This window comes from Hyperoodon ampullatus (assembly GCF_949752795.1).
Source record: "Hyperoodon ampullatus genome assembly, chromosome: 7".
Classification (NCBI taxonomy): Eukaryota; Metazoa; Chordata; class Mammalia; order Artiodactyla; family Ziphiidae; genus Hyperoodon; species Hyperoodon ampullatus.
In genome coordinates this window covers 90375977-90396312 of record NC_136920.1, presented here as the reverse complement: position 1 = coordinate 90396312, position 20336 = coordinate 90375977, and the positions used below count along the sequence as shown (strand labels likewise).

Sequence of the window (20336 nt, the reverse complement as noted above, 5' to 3'; positions counted from 1 at the left end):
TAATAAGCACTTGAAAAGATATGCAACATCATTAGTTATTGGGAAGTGCAAATCAAAACCACAATGAGATACCACTTCACACACATAAGAATTGCTCCAATAAAAAAGACAAATTATAACAAGTGCTGATGAGGATGTCTAAAAATTAGAAGTCCCATACACTGTTGGTGGGGAATGTAAAATGGTACAATCACTTTGGAAAACAGTTTAGCAATTTCTCAAAAAGTTAAACATAGAGTTACCATATGACTCAGCAATTCCATTCTTGGGTGTATACCCAAGAGAACTAAAAATGTACGTCCACACACAAACTTACACAAATGTTCATAGCAGCATTATTCAAAATAGCCAGGAAGTGGAAGCATCCCGAATGTCCATAAACTGATGAATACATAAATAAAATATATAGATATAGATAATATCTATACAGTAGAATATCAGCAACAAAAAGGAATGAAGTACCAGTACATGCTACAACATGGACTTATGCCAAGTGAAAGAAGCCAGTCATGAAAGGCTGCATATTGTATGATCCCATTTATATGAAATGTCAAGAACAGGCAAATCTATAGAGACAGAAAAATTAGTGTTTGCCTAGGGCTATGTGGGAGTGGGTGGAAGGTGACTGTTAATGAGTACAAGGTTTCTTTTGGGGATGATGAAAATGTTCTCAAATTACATTATGGTCATGTGAACCTTATGGTATGCAAATAATATCTCAGTAAAGATGTTTTTAAAAATGAGCTATCCTTATATGTGTGGGTTTATTTCTGGACTTTCTCTTCTGTTTTACTGATCTATTTGTCTATCTTTATGCTAATACCATGCTGTTCTGATTGGTATAGTTTTATAATAATGCTTGAAATCAGGCAGTGTTAGCCCTCCAGTTTATTTGTCCCCAGAGTCGCCATGGCTATTTTAGGCCATTTGCATTTCCATATGAATTTAAAAATGTTTGTCAATTTCTACCAAAGAACCTTCTTGGATTTTGAGTGGGATTGTGTTGAATCTATAGATAATTTGGGGAGAATTGACATCTTAATGATATTGAGTCTTCCAACCCAGGAACATGTATTTAGCTCTCCTTTAATTTTTCTCAGTTATAGTTTTCAGTGTATAGGTCTTTCACATTTTTTGTCAGGTCTATCCTGAAGTATTTCATATTTTTGCAGCTATTGTAAATGGTATTTTAAAGAATTTTCAATTGCTGATTTTGTTGTTGTCATTGCTAGTATATGGAAATATACAGTTGATTTTTGGATATGGATCTTTGTACTCACTTATTAATTCACTGGATTTTTTTACATGGCAATCATGTCATCTTTAAACAAAAACGGTTTTGCTTCTTCCTTTAAATCTGGATGTCTTTTATTTCTCTGTCTTGCCCAATTTCACTGGCTAGAACCTCCAGAATGTTGAATAGAAGTGATGAGAGTGGACAATCCTGATTTTAGAGAGAAAGCATTTAGTCTTTCACCATCAAGTATGATGTTAGCTATAGTTTTTTCTTAGGTTCCCTTCTCTTCCTAGTTGGTTGAGAATCTTTATCTGGAATGAACGTTGGATTTTGTCAATTTTTTTTTCCTCTCTAGCGATATGATCATAGGTTTTCTTTTCTAGTTTGCTAATATGGTGAATAACATTGTTTGATTTTCAAATGTTAAATCAGTCCTGCATTCCTGGGGTTACACCCCACTTGGTAATAATGTATTATCCTTTTAATGTATTGTTTGAGGGACTTCCCTGATGGTGCAGTGGTTAAGAATCCGCCTGCCAAGGCAGGGGACATGGGTTCCATCCCTGGTCTGGGAAGATCCCACATGCCGCGGAACAACTAAGCCCGTGCGCCACAACTACTGAGCCTGTGCTCTAGAGCCCACAAACCACAACTACTGAGCCCACGCACCACAACTACTGAAGCCCGCCTAGAGCCTGTGCTCCTAGATCCCTTGTTGCTTCGCAACAAGTGAAGCCACCACAATGAGAAGCCCGAGCACCACAACGAAGAGTAGCCTCCGCTTGTGGCGACTAGAGAAAGCCCGCGCACAGCAACAAAGACCCAATGCAGCCAAAAATAAATAAATAAATAAATAAATTTATAATGTATTGTTTGGTAAGACTTGCTAAACATTTTGTTTAGAATTTACATCTATGTTCTAGGAGATATTGGCTTTTACTTTTCTTGTAATATCTTTGACAGGTTTTGTTTTCAGGGAAATGCTAGCCTCATAGAATGAGCTGGGAAGTATTTGGGAGGAAAAGTTTATATAGAATTGGCATTATTTCTTCCCTGTTTGGTAGAATTTGCCAGTGACTCTCCCTGTTTCTGGACTTTTCACTGTGGAAATGTTCTTAACAACAGTTCCAACATTGATAGTAGAAATAGGGCTATTCAGGTTATTTATTTTTTTCTTGATGAGGCTTTAGTAGTTTGTCTGTTTCAACAAATTTGTCATTTCATCTAGGTTGTCTAATTTATTGGCATAAAATTATTCTTAGTATTCTATTATCCTTTTAATATCTGTAGAATCTGTAGTAGTTTCATTTCTCTTATTTTTTATCTTAAAAATTGTATCTTCTCTCTCTTTTTTTCATGATTAGATAAGCTCAAGATTTATCAGTTTTATTGATCTTCTCAAAGTCCTAGTGTTTGGTTTCATTAATTTTTTATTCTGTTTTCTAATTCATTGATTTCTGCTTCAATGTTTATTATTTTTTTTCTGCTTACTTTAGGTTTAATTTCCTCCTCTTTTTTAAGTTTCTTAAGGTAGAAGATTAGGACATTTACTTGATACCTTCCTTCTTTTCTCATATAGGCATTTAGTGCTATAAATATCATACTAAATACTCTTTAGCCGCATTCAATAAATTCATTTTCATTTGGTTCAAAATACCTTCTAATTTCCCCTTTTTTCTTCTTTGGTCATAGGTTATTTAGCAGTGTGTTATTTAATTTCCAAGTATTTGGAGATCTTTCAAGGATCTTTCTGTTATTGATTTCTAATTTAATTCTATTGTACTATGTATGTCTTGAAATCTTTTGAATTTACTGACACTTGTTTTATGGCCCAGAATATGATTTATCTTTGTAAATGTTCTAAGTTCAATAACCTTATAATAGAAGAATGTGTATTCTCTTGTTCTATAAATGTGTATTCTGCTATTCTATAAATGTTGTGGAGTGTTCTATAAATGTCCATTAGGTCAAGTTGGTTGATGATGTTGATCAAGTCCATATCTTTTCCATTTTTATGCCTAGTTATTCTATCAGTAATTGAGAGAGGGTATTAAAAATCTCTGCCTGTAACTATGGATTTATTGTATCTCCTTGAAGTTCCATCAGTCTTTGTTTCATGCATTTTGAAGTTCTTTTATTAGATACATAACTGTTTGGGATTGTTATGTCTTCTCAATTAATTGACTCCATAATTATGAAGTGATCTTTATCTCTGATATTTTGTTTTCTCTGAAATCTACATTGTCTGATACTACCTACTCCAACTTTCTTTTAATTAGTGCTAGCATATCTTTTGTATTTCTTGTATTTTTAATCTATTTGTTTCTTTATATTTAAAGTGCGTTTCTTGTCAGCAGCATGTAGTTGGGTTGTGACTTTTTGTCAAATCTGACAATCTCTTCCATTTAATCAGGGTATTTAGATCATGTACTTTTAATGTGATTTTTGGTAGGGTTTGATATAAGTATATTATCTTGCTATTTGTCCCATCTGTTCTTTGTCCTCTTTTTCTCTTTTTATGCCTTCTTTTGAATTACTTTTATATTTTTATATCTACTACATCTCCTTTGATGGCATGTTAGCATGACATTTTTGTTATTTTATTGGTTGTTCTAGGATTTATATCATACATCTCTAACTTTTCACAGTCTACCTTCAAATGATACTATACTACTTCACATATAGTATAAAAATCTTAATATAAGAATCTTAAAGTAATATTCTTCCATTTCTCTCATCCCAACCTTTATGCTATTGTCATACATTTTACTTTTATATATAAAATACATTGTTATTTTTGTTAAAGCAGTCTATTATTATTTAAAGAGATTTAACTAATAAGAAAAATCTTACATATATTACCTAAAGTATCACTTTGCTCAGGTCTGAAAGACAACCTTTAACATTTCTTTTAGTTGTGGATACACAGGCATACCTCATTTTATTGCACTATGTTTTATTGCACTTTGCAGATATTGCATTTTTTACAAATTGAAGGTATGTGGCAACCCTGTGTTGAGCAGGTCTACTGGTGCCACTTTTCCAATAACATTTGGGTTTTTTTTGCGGTACGCGGGCCTCTCACTGTTGTGGCCTCTCCTGTTGCGGAGCACAGGCTCCGGACGCGCAGGCTCAGCGGCCATGGCTCACGGGCCCAGCCACTCCGCGGCATGCGGGATCCTCCCGGACCGGGGCACGAACCCGTGTCCCCTGCATCAGCAGGCGGACTCTCAACCACTGCGCCACCAGGGAAGCCCAACATTTGTTTTTAATTAAGGCATGTACATTGTGTTATTGCACACTTAAAAGACTACAGTGTAGTGTAAACAGAACTTTTATATGCACTGGGAAACCAAAAAATTCATGTGACTTGCTTTATTGCAATATTCCGTTTATTACAGTGGTCTGGAACCAAACCTGCAGTATCTTTGGGTTATGCCTGTACTAGGGATGAATTCTTTCAGTTTTTGTATGTCTAAAAACAACTTTGTTTCATTTTTCCCCCTCCATTTGTTCATTTATATATTTATGTGACATGCCTTTTTTTTTGGTGGTATAAAACACATAATGTAAAATTTAGCATTGTAACCATTTTCAAGTGTACAGTTCAGTAGTGTTAATAAATAAACATATGCACATTGCTGTGAATGTGGTATGAGGTGATACCTCATTGAGATTTTGGTTTGTATTTTCCTAAAGATTAGTGATATTGAGCATCTTTTCAGGTTTGTTGGTCATTTATAGATCATCTTTGGAGAAATGTCTGTTCAAGTCCTTTACCCATTTTTAATTGGATTAACTGCTTTTTTGTGTTCCTTTTAATTTTTTGGATTTTTCCCCTGTGGTTTTATTTTGGATAATTTCTATCATTGTGCTTTCAGATTTCGTTCTGCAGCATTTAATCTCCTGGTAATCCCATCCAGTGTATTTTTTTAATAAAGAATTTATTTTTATAGAGCAGTTTAGATTCACAGCAAATTTGAGAGGAAGGTAGAGCAATTTCCCACATGTACTCCCTGTCCCCTGACATTCAGAGCCTCCCCCATTATCAACATCCCCCCCTCCCCTGGTGTGGTACTTTTGTTAACAAGTGATAAGCCTACATTGACCCGTCATTATCACCCAAAGTTTATAGTTTACATTAAGGATCACTCTTGGTGCTGTACATTTATGGGTTTGGGCAAATGTGTAATGACATGTATCCATCATTATAGTATCACACAGAATAGTTTTACTACTCTAAAACTCCTTTATGCTCTGCCTTTTCACCCTTCTTTCCTTCCCTCCAACCCCAGCTTCTGGCAACCACTCATCTTTCACTTTCTCCATTATTTTACTACTTCCAGAATGTCATATGGTTGGAATCATACAGTATGTAGCTTTTTGAGATTGGCTTCTTTCACTTAGTAATATGCATTTATGTGCAATGTCTCTTCATGGCTTGATAGCTCATTTCTTTTTAGTACTGAATAATATTTCATTATCTGGATGTACAACAGTTTATATATCCGTTCACTTACTGAAGGACATCTTGGTTTCTTCCAAGATTTGGCAATTATAAGTAAAGCTACTTTAGGGCTTCCCTGGTGGCGCAGTGGTTGAGAGTCTGCCTGCTGATGCAGGGGGACACGGGTTCGTGCCCCGGTCCAGGAAGATCCCACATGCCGCGGAGCGGCTGGGCCCATGAGCCATGGCCGCTGAGCCTGCGCGTCCAGAGCCTGTGCTCCGCAATGGGAGAGGCCACAACAGTGAGAGGCCCGCGTACCACACACACGCACAAAAAAAGACCCAACACAGCCATAAATAAATAAATAAATAGATAGATAGATAAATAAATAAATAAATAAATATATATATATATATATATATATATATATATATATATATATATCCATGTGCAGGTTTTGTGTGGGTATAAATTTTCAACTCCTTTGAGTAAATACCAGGGAGTATGATTGCTGGATTATATGGTATTGGATTTTGTCAAATGCTTTCTCTGTATCTATTTATAGGATCTTGTGATTTTTCTTATTTAGCTTATTGATGTGATCTATTACATTAATTGATTTTTTTCATGTTGAACCAGGCTTGCTTTCTTGGCATAACTTCCACTTGGTTGTGGAATGTAATATATGTACATCATTGGATTTGACTTGCTAATATTTTTGAGGATTTCTGCCTCTTGTTCATGAGAGATATTAGTTGTAGTTTTCATGTAATATCTTTGTCAGGTTTTGGTATTAGAATAATGCTGACCTCATAGAATGAGTTAAGAAATATTTTTTCTGTTTCTGCCCACTGAAAGAGATTGAAGAGATTTGGTATAATTTCTTCCTTAATTGTTTGGTGAACCCATCTGGGCCTAGTGCTTTCTGTTTTGGAAGGTTACCTATTATTAATTCCATTTCTTTAATATATAAGCTTATTCTCCAATGTATTTTTCATCTCAGAAATTGTAGTTTTCATCTCAAGAAGTTGATTTCAGCCTTTTTTACGTCTAAACTTTTTGAACATATAGGATATAGTTGTACTATCTGTTTTAATGTCCTTCTGTGCTAATTCTAATAACTGTCCATTCTAGGTTGATTTTGATTGATTGATTATTCTCTTCATTATGAGTTGTATTTTCCTGCCTCTTTGCATCTTATCTTTTTTTTTTTTTTTTTTTGTGGTACGCGGGCCTCTCACTGTTGTGGCCTCTCCCGTTGCGGAGCACAGGCTCCAGATGCGCAGGCTCAGCGGCCATGGCTCACGGGCCTAGCCACTCCACGGCATGTGGGATCTTCCCGGACCGGGGCACGAACCTATGTCCCCTGCATCGGCAGGCGGATTCTCAACCACTGCGCCACCAGGGAAGCCCTGCATCTTATCTTTGATTAGATGTCCAACATTGTGAATTTACCTTGTTGGTTACTGGATATCTTTGTATTCTTATAAATTTTCCTGAGCTTTGTTTTGGGATGCAGTTAAGTTACTTTGGGGCTTTGCTTTTACAATGTTGGGTGTGTCTGGAGCAGTGCTCAGTCTAGGACTAATCATTATTTTCCACTACTGAGGTAAAATCTTTCTGAAAACTTTACCCAATGTCCTGTGCATTATGAGTTTTTCAAGTCTTGACTGGTGGGAACAGGCTCTATTCTGTGCTCTGTGTGAGCACAGGACACTGTTCCCTGTTATTCTTTCAGATGGTTCTGTCCCTGGCCCCAAATCATTTCCTCACATACATGCAAAATGCTCTGCTGTGTATTAGAAGGAGACCCTCTGCAGATCTCTAGGGTTCTCTCTCTGAGCAGCTCTTTCTCCCTGGTTTTCTGTCTTAGGAACTCTAGTTGCTTTTGTGTCCCTGGACTTTGAGCTTCATGTCCTCAACTCAGGGAGTCTACCAGGCTCCACCTCAACTCCCTGTCCTGCTGCCTCGAAACTTTCAAGGCAGTAAGCTTGGGCACTTGTAGGGCTCACTTCATTTGTTTTCCATCTGTCAAGGATCACTGTCTTTTGTTGCCTAATATCTAGTGTCTTGAAAACCATTGTTTTTTTTGTATTTGGTCTGGTTGATTTCTGGGTTGATTTGTTTATTTATCTATTTGGTTGTTTAAGGTGGGAGGGCAAGCCCAGTCCCTGTTACTCCATTTTAGCCAAAAGCAGAAGTCCTGTCTACTTGTAGTTTTAACCTGAGAAAGTTCTTGTATTAGAACTCTTAAAGGAAAACTCTTTTAGTAGTAACCATTGGTCATTTCCATTCAGGAGGCTATGTGTATACATGAACTACAGGGTAAACTCAAATCAACCAGCAGGAGTTTTTGAGGCTTTTCTAGGGGTGTTAAACTGATTTCCTGACTCCCCTGTTTCTTGAGTTATTTGGATCTAGAAGCTAATTCTAAATAATGATTTTATGAAATTCCTAACCACGTCATGATTTTATTCTCAGAATTAAGAAAAAGAAAGAGCAGCAACGTTATGCTGAAGAGCAGAGGATATTAAGAACGAACTTTCATGAAGAGCCATATTCAGGGGAGAAGATGAGTGAGATACTAGCCCAGCTACAACTTGAGGAAGTAAAAGGAGCCAGAGAAGAACAACAGAAAGAAAAGGAATACCAAAGGTACTTTGAAAAGTTCTGTGTGAAATTTTGGCTCTAGAGGAAACTTGTTAGGAAGTCAGTGTTCTCATTTTCCTTAAAAAAGAGTTGACTGTGTCTTCTCATACTTTTGGGAGTACAGAACTTCATCACATTTCTTCGTTGCCTAATACCTCTCTGGAATAGCACTACATTTTTCCTAGTGCTGCTTCCCAGGACAAAGAGGAAGAGTTGAGGCACAGAGATATGAAATAGTTTAACAGTTAAAGCTGGTAGTAAAATAAGGACTCATACTCATTCTCTTCCTAGTAGTTCACTTTGCCTGGTCATACTGTATTTTTATAGATATGTAGAAGCTTTAAGAGCCCAGATCCAGGAGAAAATGCAGCTGTATAATATTACTTTACCTCCACTATGCTGCTGTGGTCCTGATTTTTGGGATGCTCATCCTGATACCTGTGCCAACAATTGTATTTTCTATAAAAACCACAAAGGTAAGTCTCTTAAAGGAATGGTTGGGGCCTGTAAAAAAACAACAACAGTAAAAGTAGTGATTGTAGTAATTTAGCATTTATTGACTAAGGGCTTACTATATATCAGAGACTATTCTACACCCTGTACAAAACAACTCTGAGGCAATAAAAATAATTATAGTGAGTTATATTTCTCTTTGAGATCTGTTATCTTCTTGTCTCCATTTATGCTGGGGAAATATTTCTAGCTCACTCCACAGTAGTGAGACTAGGGTTTCAGGTCCTCCTGTAAATGAAGAATATTAGAGCTTGCCTCTTACGGCCATCTAAGTTAGGCCTTATCTAACATAAACTTATTATTTATATTCACATATATATATTATTTATAATGTATAGATATCCACATTAGACTTTCAGTTCTGCTAAGGGTCACTGAGGGAAAGGAGGACCAATATAAACTCTACCTTTATCAGGGATCCCAGCTAGAGAAGATGAGTCATTCCTGCTGTGACTAGTATTTCTGTTTCCTGTTCATTCTTAAATATATTGATTTACATACTGTAGAGATTATATAGGCTTTACACACACACTGAAAGTACTGCAAGTATTTGTATTCCTGTTGCCCTGTGATATGAGTTTCTTATCAGTCCTGTGAGTTATATTTTAAAACCACAAATCTGATCATGCCATTCCCCTATCATCAAACCTGTAGGACTTACCATTACAGTACAAAATACATGTCATATTTGGCATATTTTCTCTCTGGCTCCAGGCAACACTCCAGCCTTATCGAACTTGCTACTGCCAGGACATGCCACATTTTTTTATACCTTTGCACCCCACACACTCATTTCTTTGCCTAGAATGCCTTCTTTCCTTTACTTTTATTAATCCTTCAAGACCATCTTAAATGTTACCACTTCTGGAAATCTTTTCCATCCTCTCCTAGTTTTTCTTTCATTCCAGACTTCATTCTGTGATGACATTTTGTATATGCCTCTGGTCTGGAAATATTACACTGCAATTTAATTTTTGTGTCCATCCTCTCCCTTATCTTTTCTGTAATCACAGAGTACTTGGCATGTGGTAAGTACTCAAGAAATATTTATTCAGTGAATGGGTTAAAGTTAATTCCTATGAGACTGGGCAGAGAAACAGTACTAATAGAAAAAGGTTGGGAGAATTGTTTAGAATCTGACTTCATTCACCACTGTTCAAATCTTTATTTGCAGCATATACCCGGGCACTACATTCAGTCATCAATTCCTGTGATATCCCTGAAGGGAACTCAGCTCTTCGAGTCGCCATTCATAATTTTGCTTCTGCACACAGACGGACTTTGAAAAATCTGTAATAAGAATCTGAAATAAACTGTTAGTATTTCAACCTTCACTTAAAGTCAACCCTGAGAGATTATTTACGAAAAGCTGTTAAAGTTTATAAGATGTGTAATCTGAAAAGAAAGACTGTCCCACATAATAACAGCTATCACTATAATTAGATTGTGACCATTGTTTCACTCTGTGCTTGGCACCAAGATTGAAAGTTGGCTTCCAAACTTGTCTCTTTGCTGTAAACCACATGGAGCATGTTGCTTTAAAAATGATCAGTCAGACTGGTAAGGTTTCTCTCACTTTGCTCTGCTCTGATCAGAAGAGATTATTAGAAATCTTTGCGATTATCTCATTTATTGTCTTTCTATGTCTGTACTTTGAGTCCTGACAAAATTGAAAATGTCTGGATGAAGCAGAAGAGAAGATGATGAAATGAGTTTCTGAGCCTCAGTGGCCATCTGTTTTGCTGTTAACTTTTCTAGTTGTGTATAACAATTAGAGATGAGAACAATCTGAATTTGATGTATGTTTTCTTTTCTCAAAGATTTTTCTCTCCTGTTTTTTAATTTATTCCCTCTTTCCCCATTCAGTGACAATGGACATAAGACTTCTTAATTTTATAATTTTTATTGCAAAAAAGAGAAAGACAAATAAACTCTCTGTCTTTTGGGCATCTTTTATGTGAAATAATTGTGAGTGACATTTCAAAAAGTGAATCTGAAGTCAAAGTGAATAAAGTTCTACCTTATTTCCCTATCTTTAAAAAAATCTGGTGAATGCCATACCTACAGAGCAGATGAAATAAAAATTGCTATAGTTAGTATGAATTTGTTATTTCTTCACAGTGTTTCGTGACACAAAATATGAAAAGGTTTAATATTGTGAATTAAAGATAGGTACTGACATTTTCTTTTTCCTATGTCTTCTAATGGTCAGTGTTAAAAAAGCACTTAGGTTATGTCTCAAAAAACACCTAAATATCTAGCCAAGTCATTGCAAATAAGAGTCAGAATTACCCATGTGACAAGATTGACTGGTTATTTAACCAGATTAATTATTCAGTTCAGTCAAAATCCTTATGTAACTATATCCTTGATTTAGCCTTTCTGAGTTGTATTTTTTAACAGCTTCATTGAGATATAATTCACATACCATTTGACTCACCCACTTGAAATGTACAATTCAGTGGTTTTTAGTATATTCTAGGGTTGTACAACCGTCACCACTAACAAATTTTAGAACACTTTTGTCACTCTAAAGAGATGCCCCTGTGATCCAGCAATCCAAAATAATTGAAAGCAGGATCTTCAGCAGATATCTGCACACCCATGTTCATAATGGCATTATTCACAATAGCCAAGAGGTGGAAGCAACCTAAGTTTCCAACCGTAGATGAATGAATAAACAAAATGTGGTATATACGTACAGTGGAATACTATTCAGCCCTAAAAAGGAAAGAAATCCTGTCGCGTACTATAGCATGGATTAGCCTTAAGGACATGATGGTAAGCGAAGTAAGCCAGAAACAAAAAGACAAATACTGTGTGATTCCACTCATATGAGGAACCTAGAGTAGTCAAATTCATGGAGACAGAAAGTGGAGTGATGGTTACCAGGGTCTGGGAGGAGGGGGAAATGGGAAGTTGATTAATGAGTAGAGTTTCAGTTTTGCAAGATGAAAAAGTTCTAGAGGCCTGTTTCACAACAATGTGCATATACTTAACACTACTAAACAGTATACTTAAAAATGGTTACAATGGTAAATTTTAGATTATGTGTGGGGGTTTTTTTAACCACAATTAAACTTTTTTTTTTTTTTTGCAGTACGTGGGCCTCTCACTGTTGTGGCCTCTCCCGTTGCGGAGCACAGGCTCTGGACTCGCAGGCTCAGCGGCCATGGCTCACGGGCCCAGCCACTCCGCGGCATATGGGATCCTCCTGGACCAGGGCACGAACCTGTGTCCCCTGCATCGGCAGGTGGACTCTCAACCACTGCGCCACCAGGGAAGCCCTAAACTTTTTTTTTAATATAGAAAAGAAAAATCCCATACCCATTAGCAGTTGTTTCCCATTCCCCTGGCAATCACCAGCCCACTTTCTATCTCTACAGATTTGTCTATTTTGGACTTTTCGTATGAATGGAATCATATAATATATAGTCTTTTGTGACTGGAGTCTTTAATTTAGTATAATGTTTTTCAGATTTGTGCATGTTGTAGTGTGTATCAGTACTTCATTGCTTTTATTGCTGAATATTATTCTACTCTATGGATGTACTGCATTTTATTTACCCATTTATCAATTGATGAACATTTGGGCTGTTTCTACTCATTAGCTATTATGCATAAGGCTGCTATGAACATTTGTTTACAAGTTTTTCTGTGGACATACATTTTCATTTCTCTTGGGTATATACCTAGGAGGGGATTTGCTGGGTCATATGGTAGCTCTACGTTGAGCATTTTGAGGAACTGAAAACTGTTTTACAGAGTGGCTGCACCATTTTACATTCCCACCAACTGTGTATAAGTGTTCAGATGTCTTCACATCCTCCAACCCTTGTCCTTATCTGTCTCTTTAATTATGGTCATCCTACTGGGTATGAAGTGGTATCTCGTGGATTTGATTTGCATTTTGCTGATGGCTAATGATGTTGAGCATCTTTTCATGTGCTTATTAGCCCCTTGTATATCCTTTTTGGAGAGCTGTCTTTTCAGATCCTTTGCCATTTTGTAATTGTGTTATTTATCTTTTGATTGTTGAGTTATGAGAGTTGTTAATATATTCTCCATAAGGTCCATTATTAGACTTATGATTTGCAAATATTTCCTGTTGTTCTGGAGATTGTCTTTTCACTTTCTTGATGGTTTCCTTTGCAGAACAAAAGTTTTTAATTTTGAGGAAGTCCAATTCATCTACTTTTTCTCTTGTTGCTTTAGCCATTACCTAATCCAAGTTCACAAAGATTTACTCCTGTGTGTTCTTCTAAGAGTTTTATAGTTTTAGCTCTTACACCAAGGTCTATGATCTATTTTGAGTTAATATTTGTATATAGTGTTAGATAGGGGTCTAACCTCATTCTTTCGTATGAGGATATCTAGTTGTCCCAGTGTCATTTGTTCAAAAAACTATTATTTGCCCCACTAAATTGATGTGACACTGTTGTCAAAAATCAATGGACCATTGGGACTTCCCTCGTGGTCCAGTGGTAAAGAATCCGGCTTCCAATGCAGGGGACGCAGGTTTGATCCCTTGTCGGGGAACTAAGATCCCACATGCCTCAGGGCAGCTAAGCCCACAAACCACAACTACTGAGCTCACACCCTTCAACTAGAGAGCCCGCATGCCACAAACTACAGAGCCCACGTGCTCTGGAGCCCGCACACCACAACTAGAGAGAGAAAAACTGCACACCACAACTAGAGAGAAGCCCTCGCGCCACAACGAAAGATCCCACATGCCGCAACAGAGATCCTGGGTGCCGCAACTAAGACCCGATGCAGCCAAAAAAAAAAAGGGGCTTCCCTGGTGGCACGGTGGTTGAGAGTCCACCTGCCGATGCAGGGGACACGGGTTTGTGCCCCGGTCCAGGAAGATCCCACATGCCGCGGAGCAGCTGGGCCCGTGAGCCATGGCCGCTGAGCCTGCGCGTCCAGAGCCTGTGCTCCGCAACGGGAGAGGCCACAACAGTGAGAGGCCCGCGTACCGCAAAAAAAAAAAAAAAAAAAAAAAAAAAATCATTGCACCATTAATGTTACGGTTTATTTCTGAACTCTCAGTTCTATTCCATTAATCTATATGTTTATCCTTAAACCAATACATTGTCTTGATTATTGTGGCTTTGTAGTAAGTTATGAAATCGAGAGGCATGAGTTCTCCAACTTTGTTCTTCTTTTTCAAGATTGTTTTGCTATACTGAGTCCCTTGCATTTTTTATACAAATTTTAAGATTACCTTCCAGCAAAAAAGCCAGCTGAGATTTTGATAAGGATTCTGTTGAATCTATAGGTCAATTTGGGAGCTATTGCCATCTGATCCATGAACATGGGATGTCTTTCCACTCATTTAAGTCTTTAATTTCTTTTAACAATGTTTTATAATTTTCAGAGCATAAAATGTGTACTTTTTTGTTAAATTTATTCCAAAGTATTTTATTCTTTTTGATGCTATTTTAAATGGATTATCTCCTTAATTTTATTTTCAGATTGTTCATCACAAGTGTATAGAAATACAATTGATTTTTGTATATCAGTCTTGTATCCTGTAACCTTCCTGAATTAATTTTTTATGCCTAATAGTTTTTTAGGGCATTCCTTAGGATTTTTCATCTATAAGATTTTCTCATTTGGAAGTAGAGACAGTTTTACTTCTTTTCCAATCTAGATGCCTTTGATTTCTTTTTCTTGCCTAATTGCCTTGGATAGAACATCCAGTACAATGTTGAATAGGAATGATGACATCTGTGTCCTGTTCCTGATCTTAGGGGGAAAGCATTTAGTCTTTCACTATTATGTGGGATGTTATCTGTGCATTTTTCTTGGATAGGCTTTATTAGTTTAAGGAAGTTCCCTTCTATTACTAGTTTGTTGAGTGTTTTTATCATGAAAATTTGTTGGGTTTTGTCAAATGCTTTTTTTGCATCTATTCAGATTATCATGTATTTTTGTCATTTTTTCTATTAATAAGATTATTTTATTAATTGATTTTCAGATGTTAAAGTTTTTCACTCCTAGGATAAGTTGTATTGGTTTTTATTTGTTTCTTTGGTCTCGTCTAATGTGTTTTGATTGTTTGTTTGTTTTTTCTGCTTGTTTTGTTCTACTGTTTTAGTTTGGTTATCTGACATAGGTGAATTAACTTGTCTGACATCAAGTTAATGGTAGAATGGTGATGGGATTAGGTCTTACACAGGACCAGGGAAATTTCAAGTCTTCTTCCTCTAGGTTAAGTCTATGAATATAAATCTCACCTGAGAATGAGTATGCTTTTGTACTGTAGTTTGGTTATGTGTGGACAGTATCTAAAGATTTATTTTTGGGGGGTTAGAGAATGCTGGGATAACTAGCAGCTACCAAGGAGGAATCCTGAGTCTCATGACCCTTAGTGATGATAGTCCGGTGAATCCTGTTTGAATTGGATGAATGTGCTTTGGAAAGGAGCCTGGACTCTAAGAGTTTGCCTGAATTTACACGTTTCTGAAGTCATGGTTGGGAGGACAAATTCTACAAGTTTTCTAAATTAGCAGGGACTAATAAGGAAGAAGAGGCCTGAAGATAAGATTGAGCCTAAATGAGATAGATTTTGATTTCAGGGCGGGGGGCTGAGGGACAGGATTAAATTTGGGCCCACTATTTCAAATAAGGTAGGTGACAGACATTTCAAGTGAAAAACGATTGATTAAGAATGAACACTTTCCTAGATAACTTTTATTTTTTTTACTCTCTTCAAAGTTCCTATAGGTTTTCCCTCACACTTACTCTCAGTTGGTGATGATGCTTTCTGTATCACTGAAAAAACAAGCAGTCAAAAGGGAACTTCCCTGAGCTCCCACCATCATATCTACCTACCTACCTGTGTGTGTTAATTCCTGTTAATATGGATGAGCTGTTTGCTCTCCTGTCTTAGGCCTACTCTGACTACTGGCTGGATCCAGTTCCCTTCTACCTACTAAAGGACATTGCCTCTGCATTTCTTCCCCTTCTCTTCTGCATCATAATTTTTCTTTGACTACTAGAGTGTTCCTATCAGTATATAAACTTGCTGTAATTTCCCCCATCTTGAAAACTAACCAAGAAAAAGAGAAAGGAGAGAGAGAGAGAGAGAAAGAAAAAGAAAGCCACCTGCTGCCTTTCTTTACCCCACATTCTCCTTCATGTACCACCAACCTTCTCTGCTTCTCTTTATAAAACTCCTTGCGTGTCTATACTTCCTGTTCCTGTTCTTCTCATCACATTCACTCTTGAATACATTCTAGTAAGACTATTTGCCTTTACCTCTCCAATGAAAGTGCTCTTTTCAAAGTCATCAATGACATCCACATTGCTAAATCCAATGGTCATTCTCAGACTTTATCTGGACCTGTCATCAGAATTAAACAATTGATCACTCTGTTTTTTTGAGGTACATTACACATGGCTCCCACAACCCCAAAGCTTTTGAGAGTGTCCCAGGGCTCAGTCCCTGGACTTCTTTTGTATCTACACTTGCTCTTCTGGTGATCTGTTTTAGTCTTGTGGCTCTAAATATTACCTATATACTGATAACTCCCACATTTATGTATCTGGTGCAGACCTCTCCCTGAAAATGCAAACTTTTAACCCTAACTGCCTACTTGACATTTCCACATCATTGGTTTCCCTCAATTTGCTCTTCCTATAGTCTCCCCCATATCAGTTAATAGTGATTCCATTTGTCTAGTTACTGAAGCCAAGAACCTTGAAGAAATCATTGACTTTCCTGTTTCTCTCTCTTTCATCTTTCATCACTTCATCAGCAAATCATGTCAACTCTACCTGCAAAATATATTTCCAGTTCACATTACTTCTACTGCGAGATGCCTGGTCCAAACCACCATCATCTCTCTCATAGATTATTATTATTATTATTATTATTATTATTATTATTATTATTTGTGGTACACAGGCCTCTCACTGTTGTGGCCTCTCCTGTTGCGGAGCACAGGCTCCGGACGCGCAGGTTCAGCGGCCATGGCTCACGGGCCCAGCCACTCCACGGCATGTGGGATCCTTCCGGACCAGGGCACGAACCCGTGTCCCCTGCATCGGCAGGCAGACTCTCAACCACTGTGCCACCAGGGAAGCCCTCTCATAGATTATTTTAAGAGTTCCTAAGTAATCTCTTCTTGCACCTGTGTACTTTCTCAATACAGCAGCCAAATTTAACTCATCTAAAACCAAACCTTCTGATCTCCACCCTCTGCACACACACGCATTCTCTCTCTCACACACATACACACATTCCAAACTATAAAAACATCTGTTTCTTCCTGCAGTCTTCTCCATTCTCAGCAAATGACAACACCATCCTTCTAGCTGTTCTGGCCAAAAAAGCATGGAGGCAACCTATACAGCCCACATCCAATCCTTGTTGGCTCTACCTTGAAGATATATTTAAAATACAGCTATTTTTTCCATGTCTGCCCTACTACAACCCTGTTCTAAGTCATCATCATGTCTCACCGAGTTATTGCATTAGCCTCCTGGTTGGTTCTGTTTCTCTATTTGCCCACTATAGACTGTTCTTAGCACCACCCAAGTTCTTAGCACTTAGGACCACTTAGCAGTCCTTTCAAAAAACTGAGATCATGTCACTCCTCTGCTCAAAGTCTCCTTTGGCTATTCATTTCATTCAGAAAAAGCCGGAGTCCTTACAGTGTCATACAAGGCCCTGTAAAATCTGGTCCCAGTTACTTCTGAGACTTTATCTGCTACTACTTTCCTCCTTGCTTGTTCTGCTGGACCTCGTTGACCTTGTATTTCGATGGATGTTCCAGGGACTCTTCTATTTCATTAGCTCTCTGCCTGGAGACACTTGTCCCTCAGATAATGTTTGGCTCACTTTATTACCTTCGTCAAGCCTTCATTCAAGTGTATCAGAATTAGAGGACCTTCCCTGACCACGCTGTTTTAAAATGTGACCCTCCTACCCACCCCCATGCTTAGGTGCTCCATCTCCCCCTCCCCTGCATTATTTTTCTTCATGATACTTACAGCTGTATGGCACACTATATGTTTTACTTAATGTTTATTTTCTTTCCCCACTAGATTGTATACTCCATGAGCACAGGGATTTTTGTCTGTTTTTGTTCAGTGCTCTATCTGGCATGTAATAAGCTCTCAGAAAATACTTGTTAAATAGATATACAGATTTCAATTTTTAAAATTCCAAATGCTTCTACATGATTAGTAGTTTTACCTAATGTTTTCAATCTTTAAAGGTCCTTAGACATCATTTTACTTTGTTTTTCATTCTTTAACTGTGACTGTGATTTGAGACAAATAATTTCTCTGGGCTACAGTTTTCTCTTTCTGTAAAGTAAGAGAGTTATACTAAGGGACCTTCAATCTCCCCTGTGGCTCTAACGTTCTATGAATGTATTCATTATGTTTTACACCTTTGACCTCACCAGTTTTCCATTTCATTCGCTCTTCATGCTGAGTTGAGGACTCGTGGTACCTTTTACTTGTAGATGTTGCGGTCAGACAAGTTCATCCTCTTAACTCTGATTCCAACCCTGATCTTGTCAGAGTAGATGCGAGTTCAGTAGGTCACAACGGAATAGGCGAGCAGGGCAGGAGGATATAGGAAAGTATGGGCGTGTGTCCAGCAAGAGGGCCATGATCCCAGAAGAGCTCAGCTGTTCTATTCCCCAGAGGCAACTTTATCAACGTACAGAATTCATGCCGAAAGATGGAATATACATGTGATAGAGGCAATTCCAGGGTTACGGTAGTAGCAGAGAATATTCATGCACTAGTTTTTGTGCAGTAACAATCACAAAGCTGGCACGTGATGTATTTTCCTAGGCAGTTCTACCTAAAACGGCTTGCTCTAATTGCTTTGATTTAATGAACTCTGTGGCTTCTCCCTGGCATTGTTCCAGTGTATTACTGGTAATTGTCCAATATTACTTACCCTTATTTTTTAACCCTTTTATGATGGGCAGGGATGAGATTGTCAATAACTTTATTGACGATCCACTGGGTGCAGAGGCTAGAAACCGCTGCTTTCACGCCTTCCAACAATTTAAGGTATGATAGGTAGCAGGTATTACTTTTCTGTGTTTACTTACTTAGATTTTGGCTTTGGAAGCAAACTATTCCTTTAGTTTCACTTTAAGTGTAGTGAGCATAGTTTGCTTTGTGTCCCATCTTGGGCATTTTTCCATGCTTCTCTGAAAAGAAGACTTGGCAGATTGGATATATTATATAGAGAGATAAAAGCAAATGTTCTCCTGGCATGCTAGGCCCCTTCCACTGGGCAAAAGACTTTGAATATGCTGACTTTGGTTTTTAAAGCTCTCTTAAGGTAGAAATGAATGGTCCACGTCTGGTCTTGCTCTCAGTATTACTGACCACTATTAGAGGGGTGTGCCAAAGAGAAGTCAAATCAACTCCTTTGGATTAAGACAGTCTGGTGTTGTACTTACTGCACGAGTCATCATCCCTTCCAGGCCCCAAGATGAGATCACCCTTGGTAAATGTTTTACTCAATTCTTGTCTTAGATTCCTCCCCCTGCCTCAAAACATCTACAGAAATCATTATACGGAACCCACTGTGTATAATAAATTAACTTCTCTCCGGTTCACTTGAAACCAAGTCCCCCTAAAACCGAGTGCCCCTGCCAAGTTTGTGATTAACCCCTTTATCTAAAACTTGATTTCCTTTCTGGTCCTGCCCCTGGTCCCCTCACAATTGAGGAGTATCAAAGAAAAGAGGGGATTGAAAGTGAGCAGCACCCTGTGGGGTCCTGCCGGGTACAAAAGTCCCTCTGTATCCCCCATTTCTTATTTGTAGAAAAAGGCTTTAGTCTCCTAAGGCTTCCCTGAGTTCCAATGAGCAGACTCAAGAAGTTGCTAATTAGGGAAGTGAGCGAAGGCAGAAACAAAGGAAAAGCAGTCAAGAAACAATAGTTCAGCCATAAAACAGAGTCCGAGTTCCTCCTCAAAGGATGCACGTTACAACCTGACACATGTTTTTGAGTTGTTCTGCAGGAGCTAAGACCGCCCTCCCACCCATTGGGACTAAATGCTGAACACGAGCACGTAGACCCCAGACTGGCTGGAACCAGAAGGTTGATGATAAAGATTCCTGAAACATCACCCTTTTACCTTACACACCAATCAGAAGAAAGTCCATGAGCTGATCACGCACCCTGCAACCTCCACCCCTGATGTTGCCTTGAAAACCCTTCCCTGAAAGCCATCAGGGAATTCAGGTCTTTTGAGCACCGAGCCATGCCATACTCCTTGATTTGCACCCTACAAATAAACGCTGTAATTTCCTTCATCACAACCCAGTGTTAGTAAATTGGCTCTGCTGCACGGCGGGCAAGTAAGACCCAAGTTCAATTCAGTTACACACTTAGAATGGCACTAGCTATGTACCATCCTTGGGAGAATTGAGAAAACAGCCTCTCAAATCATTTTCTGTGTTTTCTAGTTTAGATGAAAACAATACGTAAAGAGAAAAGC

General features: G+C 38.0%; 1 protein-coding gene across 1 annotated transcript in view; it reads left to right on the top strand.

The window, feature by feature from the left end:
* Nucleotides 1-12194, top strand: part of CCDC15 (coiled-coil domain containing 15) — a gene marked incomplete at its 5' end in the record, with an annotated part of 62925 nt that extends 50731 nt beyond the window's left edge. Inside the window, 4 exons of the mRNA XM_079708008.1 lie at nucleotides 8166-8339; nucleotides 8661-8809; nucleotides 10021-10161; nucleotides 11947-12194. Of these exons, the coding sequence (XP_079564134.1) occupies nucleotides 8166-8339; nucleotides 8661-8809; nucleotides 10021-10142 (445 nt within the window). The 3' untranslated portion in view covers nucleotides 10143-10161; nucleotides 11947-12194. The remainder of the gene's footprint in view (nucleotides 1-8165; nucleotides 8340-8660; nucleotides 8810-10020; nucleotides 10162-11946) is intronic.
* Between the last annotated feature and the right edge of the window lie 8142 nt (nucleotides 12195-20336).